General features: G+C 35.0%; 2 protein-coding genes across 6 annotated transcripts; both read left to right on the plus strand.

Annotated features, from left to right (window-relative positions):
- The first annotated feature begins 4573 nt into the window (after positions 1 to 4573).
- Positions 4574 to 8237, plus strand: LOC123912988 (ribonuclease P protein subunit p25-like protein). The gene is made up of 9 exons (XM_045963589.1): positions 4574 to 4773; positions 4905 to 5027; positions 5278 to 5358; positions 5450 to 5538; positions 6194 to 6268; positions 6890 to 6951; positions 7042 to 7104; positions 7402 to 7587; positions 7949 to 8237. The coding sequence occupies exons 2-9, from the start codon at positions 4905 to 4907 to the stop codon at positions 8014 to 8016; spliced, it is 747 nt and encodes a 248-aa protein (XP_045819545.1). The 5' UTR covers positions 4574 to 4773; the 3' UTR covers positions 8017 to 8237.
- Positions 8238 to 10322: 2085 nt separating this feature from the next.
- On the plus strand, positions 10323 to 13926 carry LOC123912987 (ribonuclease P protein subunit p25-like protein). 5 transcript variants are annotated; one of them, XM_045963583.1, is made up of 9 exons: positions 10323 to 10426; positions 10542 to 10664; positions 11760 to 11840; positions 11924 to 12012; positions 12106 to 12180; positions 12484 to 12545; positions 12646 to 12708; positions 12857 to 13039; positions 13484 to 13926. In XM_045963583.1, the coding sequence occupies exons 2-9, from the start codon at positions 10542 to 10544 to the stop codon at positions 13543 to 13545; spliced, it is 738 nt and encodes a 245-aa protein (XP_045819539.1). In that variant the 5' UTR covers positions 10323 to 10426; the 3' UTR covers positions 13546 to 13926. The 5 variants fall into 5 exon arrangements, with proteins under 5 accessions (XP_045819539.1, XP_045819540.1, XP_045819543.1 ...); XM_045963584.1 differs by having other exon boundaries at positions 10328 to 10426; positions 10537 to 10664; XM_045963587.1 differs by having other exon boundaries at positions 10328 to 10426; positions 10537 to 10664; positions 12646 to 12702.
- Positions 13927 to 16284: the final 2358 nt, after the last annotated feature.

Genomic DNA, 16284 nt, shown 5'->3' on the forward strand with positions numbered 1-16284 from the left:
AATCATAATTTTCCAAATTATGTGTGAGGTAATCCTTTTCGCGAATTCCTTAGTTCTCACAGGCCCCGTTGCCATGTGCTTCTCCGTTCGACCAAACCCTAATCGTCGTAACTATCTAAAGTTATAGTATTTTCTAATACTAATTACCCACTTCGCGCACAAGTTCTTGCCGCTCATCTCGACGCATCTACTTACTCAAAAAGTTCTTACTCACTTCTAGCCTTCTCTAAGATGCAACCAACACATTCCTCGTAATCGAACACTCTAAATAATTAACCATCCATGTTCCTAGTTATTAGCCCTTTATGCATAACTATCTCTAACCTTATCCTTAGAACGTCATTATGATTAACTTCCAAATTGACTCATCTTGCTCATCCATCTAGTGTCCGACACTTATTTCAAATCTTAATGCTCGTCTTCTTGAGACTACCCACCAAGAATAAATCATACGCTACCATAACTTCCGTAATAGGTCCGATACATAAATCAACTCCTTGAATCTAATCCTCAAGAACTTAAAATACTAGCCATATCATCCAAATTTCCCATTACATCTTAACATTCAACAAAATGTCCTTCCAACTATCACTCTCATTGTCTTAGTACTCTTACTAACGAACCCCTTTTTTATTCATCTACGACATTTCTAGAAAATTTTCTAAAAATTTCCGTCCATAACTTGTTTTACTCAAAAATTTTCCACTTCAACTCCTATGATATCATAAACTCAAGGTGCTACTACTTGATCATTTGTCCCTCTCGGTCGATCGAAATCGTTAACTTAAATGCCCATTCATACCGAGCCTCTACTCACTCATGGTCTAATCCCGTCAAACTACTTGAGAAATTTATTTTCTCTTAGGTTTTACCCGCCAAAACTAACAATTCTAGCTTACACGGCTACAACTCTCTAGGTATTTCCACACTATATACCTCTAGCATCGCTTAACATCGACACACAACTCATTTTCCAAGGTTGAACTACTCGTTCTTTACCTAAACATCCCTCCAAATTCACCCTTGATCCAAAAATTAACCAACTATATTCTTGTCTCACATCGACACCTATACTTACTATCCCCTGAACTACGCATAGTTCATCACTTATCAACGTGATATTTGTTCTCCTACCTTAAATCATCACGTGATTTACCTTAATACTCACATTTCATAATCCCATATGTCTTAAACACTCAACTTAAACCCTTAAGGTACCCATTGTCGGTATAACCGTCGTCTAGCCACGCAAGGTTCACTCACTCTTGACACGCAACGTCCTTCAATTCTAGTGCGACTTGCCTCGATGATTTTCCAATCGTCGTAATTAATACCAATTGACCTCGTTGTCTGCTCCACCATTCCACAACGGTCGCACCTTCTTGACAACTAAACGGCTTCATCGAGTCTCGTCCCGAACTCATCGTAGAAGACATCCAATATTTTTCTTAAGAGGTTCCCCTAAATAATTCCGTACTTGCAATCCTTTACAAGAACGACGTCCACTCGTCCACACTCAACATTGTCGAGTGGCCACGTCCAATGCCACTTCCAAGAATCCCTTGTAGTTTTGATTCGCTCCATGTCCATCTTTCCTTTTCACCCATAGGACTGATGCTCCCCACGGAGACACACTTGGCCTAATAAATCTTTTTCCAATTCCACATCCGACTTGATAAGCGCCAAACGTAGTTGAATCACGGATTGGTTGAAGACACACATTAACGAAACGAGTTAATGCGCCAATACTAGCAAACAAGACACACTGCTACCCACAAATGATTCGCTAACCCGACGCGAATCCAACTCTAAACTAACTGACCTCAGACTGTTAACTCATGTACACACTTTCGCATTTCTCCCTATTGCACTTCTCTTCTGATTGTATTGCACTTCTCTTCTGATTGCATTGCACTTCTCCCCCTATTACACTTCTCTTCCGATTGCATTGCACTTCTCCCTATTGTTTCTTCTGATTGCATTGCACTTCTGATTGCATCTCTCTGTTGGTTGATTCTTTTGTTCGATTGGTTTTGTTTTGGTTAGCTTGGACTGGATTGGATGTTGGATTAATTTGTTTTGGTTTCTCCGTTGACTGTGAATTGCTCCTCTCTGTTGATCGTGATCTTAATTGGTTTGGTTTGTTTTTGGGGTTTATTTATAACAAGCTTAAAGCTTAGTATGAAGGTGTGAAAACACAAGAGGGGGGGGGGGGGGGGTTGAATTGTGTTTTAGGTAAGTTAAAACTTTTTCAACTTTGAACACTAGTACTTAGCAGCGGATAAATAAATCAAACACACAAAGGGAATCAGAGAGAGAGAGAGAGAAACACACAGCAGATTTATATTGGTTCCTCTCACAAAACGAGAGTAGTCCAGTCCCCTTGCACTACCAAGGGATTTCACTATAATCACACAAGATTACAAATGCTCAAGCACTCAGCAAGAGACTTCTACACAATGTTCAAGTACACAGCAAGAGACTTCTCAAGCTTAAGAATGTAAATAAAGTTTGTTGAAAGTGTAATACAATACTCTTAAAGAACCTTAATGATAAAATACAATAAGTACACAAAGACTTCAAAGTATTTGAGTATGAATGAAATTCTCGGTTCAGAGGATGAGAGTTTGTATTCTTGGATTGTAAGAATAATAGCTTGTACGTGTGTGTGTTGTATTTATGCAATCCACTTCATCTAGTATTTATATCACTAAGAGAAGTAGTCGTTGCATATGACCGTTGATGAAGATAAGCTTGTCTTCTTGCATATGTCTTGATGCAGTTTGGGTGTAATCCAAAACAGAGTAAGAGTTTCAGTAACTTTGACCTGGTGCAGAGAAGACTTTCCATATTAAGCTAAGAGACCAGACAAGTCACGTTCTCTCCTAGAGACTAGGAAAAATGTAAGATGCTGTTCTGATCTTCTTGAGAGGTCGTTTTCTTCATTGTTAAAAGTGTTGACCTTCATGGACGAATCTTCACAGAAACCAAGATCAATTCAGAGTTTAGCTAGCTTCTGAGTTATCAAGTCCTGAGGTTCTCAACCTCTGATAGTCATAACTTCTGACGTTGATATCCTCTGAATCATTATGAACCTCTGAGTGTTCATCTTCCGGCCTTTCTTCAGAACTTGTCTTTAAGTTAGTTATGCACACTTAAAATAAATTTTTAGTATCTCCAATTGTACATTTAATACTTTGTTATCATCAAAACTTTAATAAGCTCAGGGGGAACATTTTTAAATCAATTTTGTTCCAACATAGTAAGCTTTAGCTTGAGGGATGATGTTAGAAGTTTATATTTTTTTGTATGTTAGAAGTTTATATTTTTTAGTATGTTTTTCGTATTTTGTTTGACAAACTCATAATGCTTCTTGTTATGAGTTTGAGGATAGATGTTAGACAATAAAGTATTGGGCTTTAGTTACTGGGCCTTTATACTAGTAAGTTAGAGTCTATTAGGTATGATTATAAATTCTCTTGTAATCCTTATTTTATGTTAAGCTATTGGTATTCTATGAAACCCTAGCTGTCGTTTATGTTTCTCTTTGCATTCTACTCTATTTAACATTTGCTAGCTCACCATCATTGTAATATGAATACGAAGGGATACAAGGTTAGTTCCAAATGCTTGATGAGTGAGTTGAAGTTGAGAATAAATAATTGCAATCATCGAGTGCATATTTATTTGGCTAGACGTTGTTAAAAACCAACTTGTTTGTTGTGCACAAAATATTCCACACAGTCAAAGTAGCAAGTATCCCAATCCCAATAGCACTAATTATAGAATGGATTATCTTACTACTCCGTCCCATAATATAGGCAAAAAAAATATTTTCACACTTATTAAGAAAAGTAAAATACGATAATTTCAAGGTTGACTTTTTGTGTGTTTGTTGAAATAAGTTTCATGGGAAGATGTAAAAACAGTTTTTATTGGTTATTGATTATGGGGAAAAGAAGAGAGAGAGTAAATTAAGTAAAAGTTTATCTTGAAAATGATAAAAGTTAGTTTTTTTTGCTTATAATTTGGGACATGAAAAAGTGATTTTTTTTGCTTATAATATGGGACGGAGGGAGTATTATCCAAATAGCACTAACTATACTAAACATTAAACATATACTAAATCATTAATTTTTATAGTTCCCCCAACGACTTTTCTTTTTTGTTGCCATGATTTTGGTATGAATTTTATATCGCCGTTATCGATGACTAATATTCGTTGGGGGAACTTGTAAGGCACACAAGGTGAGTTCTCCCCTGTTAACCAATTTTTTTGCCAAAAATCGAATCCATGATCATATACTTAAGAAAATCAAGACTCTTACCACTTGAATCAATTCATTGTTGGTATAATGTTTTTTTATTATTCAAAAAAAAAAGAAAAGAGCAACCTTAATTAATTAAAAAAAAATAAAAGAAGAAAGAGAATAAACAACCAGTTTAACTGTTATTTGTAATGAGTGGGCTTGTCCATAAAAGCCCATTGGGCAATAGTAATGGTCCAGATGAGTTTAGCGGTCTAATCGGATCGGCAATAAGACCGCGACCAAAAACCCTACTCACACGGGCCTTCATCTATAGATAGAGCTTACAATCTTCACGTGTATCTTTTTTTCTCGGCCTGAAATTAAACCACAAATCAAATCCATATCCCCAAACCAAAACCTGTAAACACTGCGTGAGAGAAAGAAAGAAAAAGTACTATCTATCATTCCTTCATTCATTCACATATTCGCCCCCAAACTCATCCACCCAACCTCACAAACCACGGTATCTATCTCTTTCTGTTTTTCTCTCTTCAATATTATAAACCCTAGATTCATCAATTAATGCTTCGATTCAACGCTTTTCGCTAATTGATTCTTCTGATTTTGATTTTGATTTTGTTTTTGTTTGTTCAGATGGATAGATATCAGAGGGTGGAGAAACCTAAAGCAGATGGTCCTATTAACGAGAATGAGATCCGCATTACTACTCAAGGAAGGATGAGAAACTATATCACTTATGCTACCACACTCTTTCAAGTCAGTAATTAGTACTTAATTAATCCATTCTTATTAGATAATTTCATATTAATTACTGTTTTAAATTTAATTTCATGTTAATAATTGTTCTTCGATAGAAGTATATTCGATAGGATTAATGCCAAGCGAATGTTTTTTTCTTTCTGATTTTACAATGATTTTAGCGATTTATCTTATAATGAACTGATGTTTTGTTATTTTTTGTGACATTTAATTTAATTTTTGCGTAATGTGTGTTTTTCTTATGTAGGAGAAGGGAACTGATGAAATCGTTCTGAAAGCAATGGGACGTGCGATAAATAAGACGGTAACGATTACTGAGCTAATAAAGGTGAGAGGGTAGATATATTTATGGATTGAATTGGTTTGGCATTTTGTTTATTTTACTATATTGTGACTGATATGTTGTTTACTTGTTTCAGAGAAGGATTGTTGGTCTGCATCAGAACACTGTAATTGGATCGACTGATATTACTGACACATGGGAACCACTTGAAGAAGGCCTTCTTCCGTATGGTTTATTGTTTTTACTATGTTATCCTGTCGAATAATTTTTAACAAACTATCAATTTGGTCTCGTAACTATATAAATATAATAGGGAGTCCCTCGCTGAAATATATAATATCCATCAATTGAGTCTCTGCTATTAAAGATGTTTGAATCTAAATTGACGGATTTCATAAACTTTGGAGATCAAATTGATGGATTTCTTATACTTTAGGCTATGTTTGGATTGATGGTACATAACGGAATGGAGCGGAATGGAATAAGATGGAATGGAGCGGAGCGGGATGGAATGGAGCATAAAATGTATTCCATTGTTTGGACATTTTGTATTCCATCTCATACACCCCAAATTGGAGGGGAAGAAAAATAAGAGAAAATGATGGAATGGGATGGAATCCATACCATCACATACCACTCCATTCCATTCATTTTTAAAGAATCCAAACAATGGAACTTCACTTCATACCACCACATACCACTCCATTCCATCTCATACCACCAATCCAAACAAAGCCTTAGGGATTACTTATGATGTTTAGATAGTTGATGGACTAAATTGGAGAGTGAGGTTTAGAGACTAAATTGATGGTTTATTTTATTCAATAATTCATGTATGCGTGGGTGTGATTCGTTTTTGTTTTGTGTTTTACTTGCACAGTTTGGAAACTACTAGACATGTTTCAATGATCACAATTACGTTGTCCAAGAAAGAACTGGATACATCCTCTACAGGGTAAGTACCTCTAAATTGTGCGGTTAGATGCGTTATCTTTTAATAGTCTTAGTTATTTGTTAAGCAAACTACTTGAGGACGATGAAACATGTTAGCTATGTCCATGTGGCACCGACCCTTCAGGTTGAATGTGTATTCGGTGTATTTCACCATCATAACGCCAATACATACATTTTATGTATTAAAATTGCATTTTACCGCGTTAGTTTCTCAATTTAATACTGGTCGGTGTCCACATGTTCATGTTGTGTTTGGTGCTTGTGTTAATGCTTCATAGCATGCTAAACCCTTGACTTCACGGAGTGTAGTAACTAGTAACTACTATGTCTATCGAGCTGCTGTATTTATTCTTACCTGATGAAGGGTTTGGTTTCATTAACTTAGTAATCTTTTAGTTTCTAATGGTTACAATTTTTTACTTTTTATTTTTTGCTTTTCTAATTTTGCCTTCTACTAATAAATATTCAATCGAAGTATTCAACTCCCTAAGTATTAAGGTCCAGTCATGATTTACATTTTACACAAGTCTGGCCGTCATTCCAACTATGTTTGGAAATTTTGTATTTTGTTCATTTCTTTAATTGTGTTCTCTTTGGGTCTAAGTTGTTTTTCCTCATGCAGATATCAACCTCCTCTTCCAGCTGATCAAGTAAAACCTTTAAATGAATATGAAGAGGATGGAGGTGAATTAATAGTCTTTTCTTTGATATTTTAAAGAGTGAAACTTGTGATTATTATGGCATGTGTAGTTGTTAACTATGATTTTGATGCAGAAGGCTCACCAAGGATGCGAGGAAGGGGACGTGGTCGTGGAAGGGGCAGGGGTAGAGGTAGAGGTATTGCTCAATACTTTGTTTTTCCTATTTAACTATAATTGGATGACTGACTGAGAATAAGGGTTTGGTGCCGAATGATTTGAGAGATTAGATCTCAACATGTTGTATTTATAATGAAATTTGTACAAAGGAAAATAAATAAATATAGGGATTATATATGGCCTATATCCAATTAACTACATCAGAGATGTATGCAAGAAAATAAGAAATAGTTAGTAGACGAGAATAAGGAAGATAATATCTCAATCTAATATTCTATTTATTACGCCATGTCTCAACAAAATTTATTGTTTGTAGGAATGTACAATAATGGTGGTATGGAATATGGTGGTGATGGTTGGGATGGTGGACGTGGTTATGGTGGCAGAGGGCGTGGCCGTGCATGGGGTCGTGCTTTCCGCGGACGAGGACGCGGCTATGGTGCCCAGCCGGCTGGTTATTATGACAATGGTGAATATGATGCACCACCTCCTGCCCCACGTGGTAAGCATCCAAGAGCACACATTTGATTAATTTTATTCATGTGTTATCATGAGATTCGGTAATACCAGTTATGTGCTAGTCCAGTCAAATAGTTTGTTTTGTACTATTTGCATTACACATGCTGCAGAAGCAAATTAGTTTTTTGAGCTCACCAATTGTTTTCCATTTGTTAGTTTTCTTTGCCCCTTGTGTTACCTTGTTTCGGCATTTTAAGTTTTCTCCCTACTTATTTGGACATTGTAGTAAAACTTGCAAGCACTTGTGCTGCTGTTTGCTTATTGTTCAATTCAAATAATAAATAGTCACCTTTTTAACAAAAAAATTTAGTGGTTGATAGTAAACTTTTTTTAATGGTTTGCAGGCCAAGGTCGTGGAAGGGGAAGAGGCCGTGGACGTGGTCGAGATGCTGGCCGTGGAGCAGCTGCTTAGTTAGAAGAGGGTGCCTTTCTGCTTAGTTATTTGGTATTATTTGAGTCGTTCAGTGTTGCGGCCATGTTCCTGCAGTTTTGGTTTTGTAGTTCTTTCCCTTGTAACATCTATAATTTTAAGTTGGAGAGGTTGAGTTAGATATATTTCTTTTGTTTAGACTTTGAAAAAAGAGTCGAATTTGTTAATTTTCTTATATAGAAATAGAAATGATTGCATCAAAATTCAAGCTTGCTTTGCACTTGACGTTTCATTTCTAAAATTGAAAAATTGAAATTTTGGGTAGGAATCTCTGTCGTCGTATTATTAGGTTTTTATATTAGGTCGAACTTATCCTTTAAAAATTGGTTTATATATGAATGATGGCACTCTTTATACATCCATTTCAGTCATTATCTCTATTTTATGTGGTATTTGAGTTTTTCTCAATAGTCTCTGCCAACAATACTGTGTTTGGTGGTGGGTGACCTATGAGTGCTACTCTTATATACTTATTCTAGACCTTAATACTCTTTGTATACTCTTGTCTGTTTTCCCATATAATTAGTACTAGTCTTCCTTTACTCATCATCTCTTTAACTCTTAACCTCGAGTCTATTGTTTTAAAAAAAATTCAATTGTATGCAAATGGAAATTTAAATCTAGCACCTGCTTTATTGCAATTTGCATCCTTTTCGTTTAGGACTTCAAGAAAATAGTGTATATATATTACATTTACAATTTGAGTTGTGTTTTTTCTTGGTTTCGTAGTTACGAGACATTTTTCTACAAGAGGTAATTGAATTACTAACGATAATATGGGTTCTAACTTCTTACATATTGTAAAACTTCCGATTTGTGATGTGTATAATTTGCTCGTTCAATGGTTCTTTAGGTTTAGCGACTGTCTGGTTCAATTTTTAGGATGAGAGGAAAGAGGAGGGGAGCAAAATTCCTCATAAGCTCATTTTTTGCTTCCCCCAAATTGGGGGGATTTGGAGGGGAGGGGAGCTCTCTAAAGTTTTATTATATGGGCAAAATTATCGTCAATTTATTCTAAAATTCCTATATTACCCTTATTATAACTTTTTGACAAAGTAACTGCTAAAACATTTTGATGTTTCTACGTTGGTATTATTCATTTGATTTAACCAATTTCAAGATACAATTTCAAAATTATCCTCAATTTCCTACGTTGGTTTTATTCATTGTCCCTGTTTTGGTTTCGTTTTTGGCAACCTGTTAGGGGACTTTTCTTCCTCTTGTAAATTTACATCTTGTAAAGTGCATATTGTACTTGCTGTACATCTTGTAAGGTACATAATGTACTTGCTGTTTCTAATAAATCTTAGCCTTCATCAAAGTTCAGGTTGAATGTTGGGGCAGCACAGCACTAGCTCTAAGTACTTTTTTTTTTTATTTTTTTCTGGAAAATAGTACTAGCCAATTACTCATACATGTATGAAGAACAATATTAATCAACATTTCTTTGTTGATTGAAAATTATTCAAACCGGTTTAAATATTTTGAGCTAGATTTTTTTTTTTTTGAGCTAGATTCATCTATGATTGTTATTTCTTACATGTAAAATAAAATTTTAATTAATATTAAGTTTTTAAAACACGAGTGTTATAAAATTTTAAGGATAAAATGGTAAATTTAATTTAAACCCCTCGCTTCTTCTTGTGAACTAAACATATATTTAATTAAAATCCTTCACATCCTCACCCTTCATTTGATCCAAACATATATTTAATTGACATATCTTTCCTCCCTTCCCGCCCTCTCCTTCGTTGAACCAAACATGCCCTTAATGCTGCATGGATTCTCGGTTCTTTTTCGACATTCATTGCCAATGAAGCGTGACATTGCAAGGAAGATTTCCTAATGATGAATTGCATATGTAAATGCAGTAATGGATGTTAGGAAATCAATGCCTTTCATTCACTTCAAAAGGAGTTGTATAGTTCAAGATATTGTCAAAATACAAGTAAATGTCAAGTATGAAGTACAATATAGAAATGTATACGGAAGTCTGACAAAAAATTGTTCACAAATCACTCACATTAGGAATTGGACTCGAGATCTCTCGAACAATTCGTCTAAGAGGGAGTTTACTACATGTCACAACTAATATTTTTATATTATTGCAATACTATTACAGTAATATTTCACCAAATCAATAAAATCGTAGTTGTTTTTTTTTTCTTAAACATGTTAGTATTTCTTATTTTATAATGAGTGGGCTGGGCAATTTAAGCCCAATGGGTAATTTGTTAGAATGGTCCAGGTAGCGGACTAATCGGCAATGAGACCGCGAACACGTAACCCTACTCATCAGACTTTTTCTTCTGCTCGGGTGCGTGTACAATTCTCTCACATATTCGCTTCCATCTTACTCACTCACTCACTCACTCACTCACAAGTACAAACGGTATCTGTTAGACATAACTGTATAAACCCTAGATTGAATTAATGCTTCGACTTTAATAATGTTTATCATTGTTAATTGATTGATTATTATTTTGATTTTGTTTTTGATAGTTCAGATGGATAGATATCAGAGGGTGGAAAAACCCAAGGCAGATACTCCTATTAACCAAAATGAGATCCGTATTACTACTCAAGGAAGAATGAGAAATTATATCACCTATGCTACCACTCTCTTTCAAGTTAGTAATTGCTTAATGCATTCTTTCTTATTATATATACTAATAATAATAATAATAATTGTTTTAATTAAACTAGGGTTTTAGTTTTAGGAGAACCTAGAGGTTTAACCAGAGTTGAGAATGTATCTTTCACCAAGGGTTAGAGACCTTTTACAGGTGACGGTTATTCGGTTACTAGTAAACTAGCGTGTGTGAGTTACAGATCGTCGTTGAATTGTCATTAGGGGGCCGTGATTTGATCACGGGGTAAACTCATGTATTGTTGAACATTGTGTTCTCTATTTGGTTGATACATGGATCCTTCGCGGATTGGGTCTTGGCCTAGTCCAGAACACGAACAAGTCAAAATGCAGTGTTTAGAAAGACTCGTGTCGTGTATATATAAAACCATAAATTGGAAATGGGTGCATTGAAAAACAATTTCATGTAAAGAACTGGATAACAGGAGGGCTATCAAATTGAAGAAGATACTCGGTAAAGCAAAAGTGGATTTACTAAATCAATCGGTGAAAGGAATTTCTTGAAAAAACACGTTTGATGCAAGAGAGAAAAAGCAAAGAGAGGGAATGCGAGAGACAGACAGAACAAAAGTCATAGTGACGCACACAAGAAAATAAGGTCCAAGATAGACGATAGATAGACAGAGCAAAAGTACATTCAAATGCGAGAGTGATAGAATGAAGGTTGGGAGGGAAATAGTTCCTCATTTTATCAAGCCATAATCAGGGGGAGATATTCTTTCTCAACAAGTCTCCTAACTTCCAATGCTATTGGGCCTGATGGATAATATGGTGGGTGGCTCAACAACGGATATAGGATTGGATTTGATACCATATAGGATTGCCCAACCGGATTGATTAGATACTACCTATAGTCAATGTGGAATTTGGTTTGTCCAATATCCCTTGAAGCACTTTCTTATTTTTGATGTAGCCAGTTTTTTGCCATATATATTTTGTTTTTTGTTTAATGTATACTTCACTCACAATTTTATGCTGGTTTTAGGACTTATCTTTTGTTTGGTGTGATCCATTCCATGCATGCAAATATCAATTTATTTGGAATCGACTAATATTTTACATTTGTTTTCTGTAGGAGAAAGGATCTGATGATATTGTTCTCAAAGCAATGGGACGTGCGATAAATAAGACTGTGATGATTACTGAGCTAATAAAGGTGGGGTCGATATCTCTATGCAATAAATTGGTGGGCATTTTCTTTTGTCTTACTATTGTGACCGCTTTGTCTGCTTGTTTCAGAGAAGGATTGTTGGTCTGCATCAGAACACTCAAATTGGATCAACTGATATAACCGACACATGGGAACCACTGGAAGAAGGCCTTCTTCCGTATGGCTTATTGTTTCCTCTATGCTGCCCTGTGAAATTAATTTTTCTATGCATGAGTGTGATTTTTTTCGTTTTTGTGTTTTACTTACTCAGTTTGGAGACTACTCGTCATGTTTCAATGATCACAATTACGTTGTCAAAGAAAGAGCTGGATACATCCTCCACAGGGTATGAACTTTCATGATATTGCACGACATCTCTAAATTATGCTGTTAATTGGATGCTTTATCTTTTTATAGGCTTAGTTATTTTAATGCACACTACTTGATCACTAGTTAAGGAGGGAGGGGGAGAGGGAGGGATGGGGAAAGGAAGGGAGTCAATTAAATATACAAGTTTGCAAGCATTAAGGTCCAGTCATGATATACACAAGTCTGGTTGTCTTTCCCACTGTGTTTGAAAATTCTTTTTTTGGTTATTTTTATTGATCTCTCTGTTGGCAAGATCTAAGTCGTTTTTTCTCTCATGCAGATATCAACCCCCTCTTCCAGCTGATCAAGTAAAACCTTTAAATGAATACGAAGAGGAAGGAGGTGAGTTAAAAGTTTTTTATTTGGTATTTCAAAAAGTTAAAAATTGTGATCATTATGGGTGTCAGACTGTCAGTAGTTGTTAACATTAATTTTGATACAGAAGGCTCGCCAAGGATGCGAGGAAGGGGGCGTGGTCGTGGAAGGGGCAGGGGAAGAGGTAGAGGTATTGCTGAGTACTTAGTTTCACATCTTTAACTGCAATTGGATGCAGTATAGATCATAGATTGATCAAACATTCTTTCTTGAATCCTTTTATGGTTCCTATTAAAATACAAAATTTTCTCATTTCTACACAAATTTATTCTTTGTAGGAATGTACAATAACGGTGGTATGGATGGTGATGGTTGGGATGGTGGGCGTGGTGGTGGCTATGGTGGCAGAGGGCGTGGCCGTGCATGGGGTCGTGCTTTCAGGGGACGAGGACGAGGCTTTGGTGCCCAGCCGGTTGGGTATCATGACAATGGTGAATATGATGCACCACCTGCCCCACGTGGTAAGCATGCGAGTCCACCAAATTCAGGTTTCTAGATATGGATAAGCTGTTATATATAAATATGTTATGAAATGAAGTTTTATTAATACCAGTTGTGTTCCACCATACAGAATAAATTTGTTTATTCTAGTCCAGTCAAATATTTTGCTGTTTGCTATTTCTTTTACATGATGCTTCCAATTTAATCAAGCTACAGAGAAGAATTATTTAATTTGAAATCAGCAATTGTTTTCCTCATCTTATCTGTTGGTTTCCTTTGTCCCTTGTGTTACCTTCTTGTTTAGGCATTTTATAGTTGTTGTTTTTCAAGTTACTTCAATGGACGTTGTAGTAAAATTTTAAAGCACTTATTGTGCTGCTGTTTGCTTATTGTTCACATAATATTCTTTTGCCTTTTCTTCAAAAACTTAAGTGAATGGTGTGTAACTTTTTTGTGGTTTTCAGGCCGAGGTCGTGGAAGGGGAAGAGGTCGTGGACGTGAGGCTGGCCGTGGAGCAGCTGCTTGATCACCTGGGTGTTGGTTGTCATGTATATGGTCTTGTTAGAAGAGTTATTTGTTAGATTTGCAGTTATTATTTTTATATTATTTCAAATGCCCAGTGTTGCAGCCGTGTACCCGCAATTTTGTTTTTGTATTCTTTCTCATGTAACATCTATAATTTTATGTTCGGCAGCTTGAGTTAGAGGTAGTGTCAAGTGTTAACGGTAGTGTTAACGTTCAGAATGGTTCTGTCCAAAAGACGACAGTCGTGGTTGCAGTGGTATGCAACTGTTTAGTTATAGTTTCAGCTATTTGTGTCCTATTTACACACTTGAATACCAATTTGTTGTAATTTGATTTTACTCCACAAATTAAATTTAATCTAAATTTTTAAATGTTTCTCCAATTTAACCGCAACCGGACTGGCCAGTTGCATCCGAACCAAGTTTGGTGTGGAAAACTCTAAAATTTGGCTTTGTTGCAGGACTGGTGAAAAATCGGAAAATGAGGTGGTATTCTTGGTAAAATAATACTAATACATGATCACGTGTATTTCAAGCGTCGATAATTTCAATATGAAAGTTAAAAAAAAAAAAAAAAATCAATATGTAAAAGTGAATTTAACAATAATTTCATCCATCAACTCCAAGAATCCCTCAAAGAATCCTTCAAGACTACATCAAGATGTAATCCTCTTCTTCACCTAGTTTTGTAGTGTGTTGCTATAAGTAGATGAATTGATGAATTTTGTTTAGCATCCTTGTGATTGCTCTTGTGTGAATCCTCTCTAATAAAATGATAAATCTTAAAGAGGTTGATACTTCATAAGCGCCTAGTTCATCAAGCAGTTGAAGTATCAGTCTCTGGTTCATTAATCTCACTAATCTTGTATTGTTGATTCTTTGATCAACCTCTTTTCTTGGGATTCCTTTCTCTCTTCCCTTCCTAACTACGTTGTTGTTATTATGTTGCTTTCATTGTTGAGTTGCATAAGCGCCTGAAACACAACCAGAGTGTCGCTAGACACATCGTAGATGTTTTGGGTTTTACATCTTACTTTACGATTTGTCATTTTATTAGAGAGGGTTAACTAGTCTGGGCCAATGAATTTTTCTTATAGTATGTTGTGTATTGGTCGAGTCTTTTTTACTTAATTGAGGGCACACGTTTGACTTTTGTTTCTGGTAGAGAAAAAGAGGGTGAATGGATGACAAATAATTTTACGATTTGCCATTTTATTTGATAGAGAATCACCAGTCTGAGCCAATGAGTTTTTCTTGTAGTGTGTTGTGTATTGGTTGAGTTTTTTTTTCCCTTACTTAGAGGACACAAGTTTGACTTTTGTTTCTGGCAGAGAGAAGAAGGTGACTGAATGACAAAAAAAATTATGAGAACTTTATTGGAAGTTGACTATTCATATAATTATATATAAAAATACATATTTACCTGTTTTTTAAAGTTATTACGTAGTTCTTCTCCGGTCGTTCTTGATTTTATTAGAGAGGATTAACTAGTCTGGGTCAATGAATTTTTCTTATAGTATGTTGTGTATTGGTCGAGTCTTTTTTACTTACTTAGAGGACACAAGTTTGACTTTTGTTTCTGGTAGAGAGAAAGAGGGTGAATGGATGACAAATAATTTTACAATTTGCCATTTTATTTGACAGAGGAATCACCGGTTCGAGCCAATGAGTTTTTCTTGTAGTATGTTGTGTATTGGTTGAGGTTTTTTTTTTCTTACTTAGAGGACACAAATTTGACTTTTGTTTCTGACAGAGAGAAGATGGTGACTAAATGACAAAAATATTTATGAGAACTTTATTGGAAGTTGAATATTCATATATTTATATATAAAAGTATATATTTACCTGTTCTTTAAAGTTAATGTGTAGTTCTTCTCCGGCCGTTCTTGATTTCTTTTTATCCAATTTATTTCGTAGTTATTGCGGAACATTGATTGTCATTTAACCATACTTGTCTATTTGGTCAACTTTCTAACGACTAGTTTTCATCCATAGCAATTTTGTTTAACCGACAACTGGTCATGTATCAAAGGACAACTGGTTACACAACAGTCACATATCAAAGCTTTAATACCATGTATTCTTTTACCAAATAGGTCATGTATTCTTTTACCAACGAGTCATGTATCAACGGACAACTGGTTAACAACAGTCACATATAAAATCATAGTCGTACTAGATTGTATAAGATCATAAAATTGCAACAGACAATTGGTTATCTCTCAACTGCTACATTGTAACGGCTCTATTTATCTCAAGATAAATATAAGTCCAACCACACTTAATAAGAAGCATGAATGTATGTGGACGTTGCTGCAAAATAAAAAAAGTGTTGTGCTATCAGGGTTTTGTATTGCTAAAGGAAAGCATCCCTATGATAAAACATTGATGTTTATAGCGAAATAATTCAACTTGTGTACTCGGTTTTACCATGAATAACAAATGAGGATGAATAAATGAAAATTACGAGGATGAATAACAAATGTGTTTTTTTCTCATTGAAATGCAATACTTTAGAGTTTGAATTCTCTAAAGTGTTTAATCAAAAATTACTCCAATTTTAAATATAAGCGAAAAAATAATTTCTTAGATTCATTAAATAAAATATGTATGCAGATACATACTTTATTTAATAAACTTATAAAATAATTTTTTTCTTATATTCAAATCCGGAAGGAGTATAATATATACTATTTATTATTATTATTATTCATATTTCACAAAAAAAATTGAAAAAAATT

Source organism: Trifolium pratense, linkage group LG3, assembly GCF_020283565.1.
Source record: "Trifolium pratense cultivar HEN17-A07 linkage group LG3, ARS_RC_1.1, whole genome shotgun sequence".
In the NCBI taxonomy this organism is placed as follows: Eukaryota; Viridiplantae; Streptophyta; class Magnoliopsida; order Fabales; family Fabaceae; genus Trifolium; species Trifolium pratense.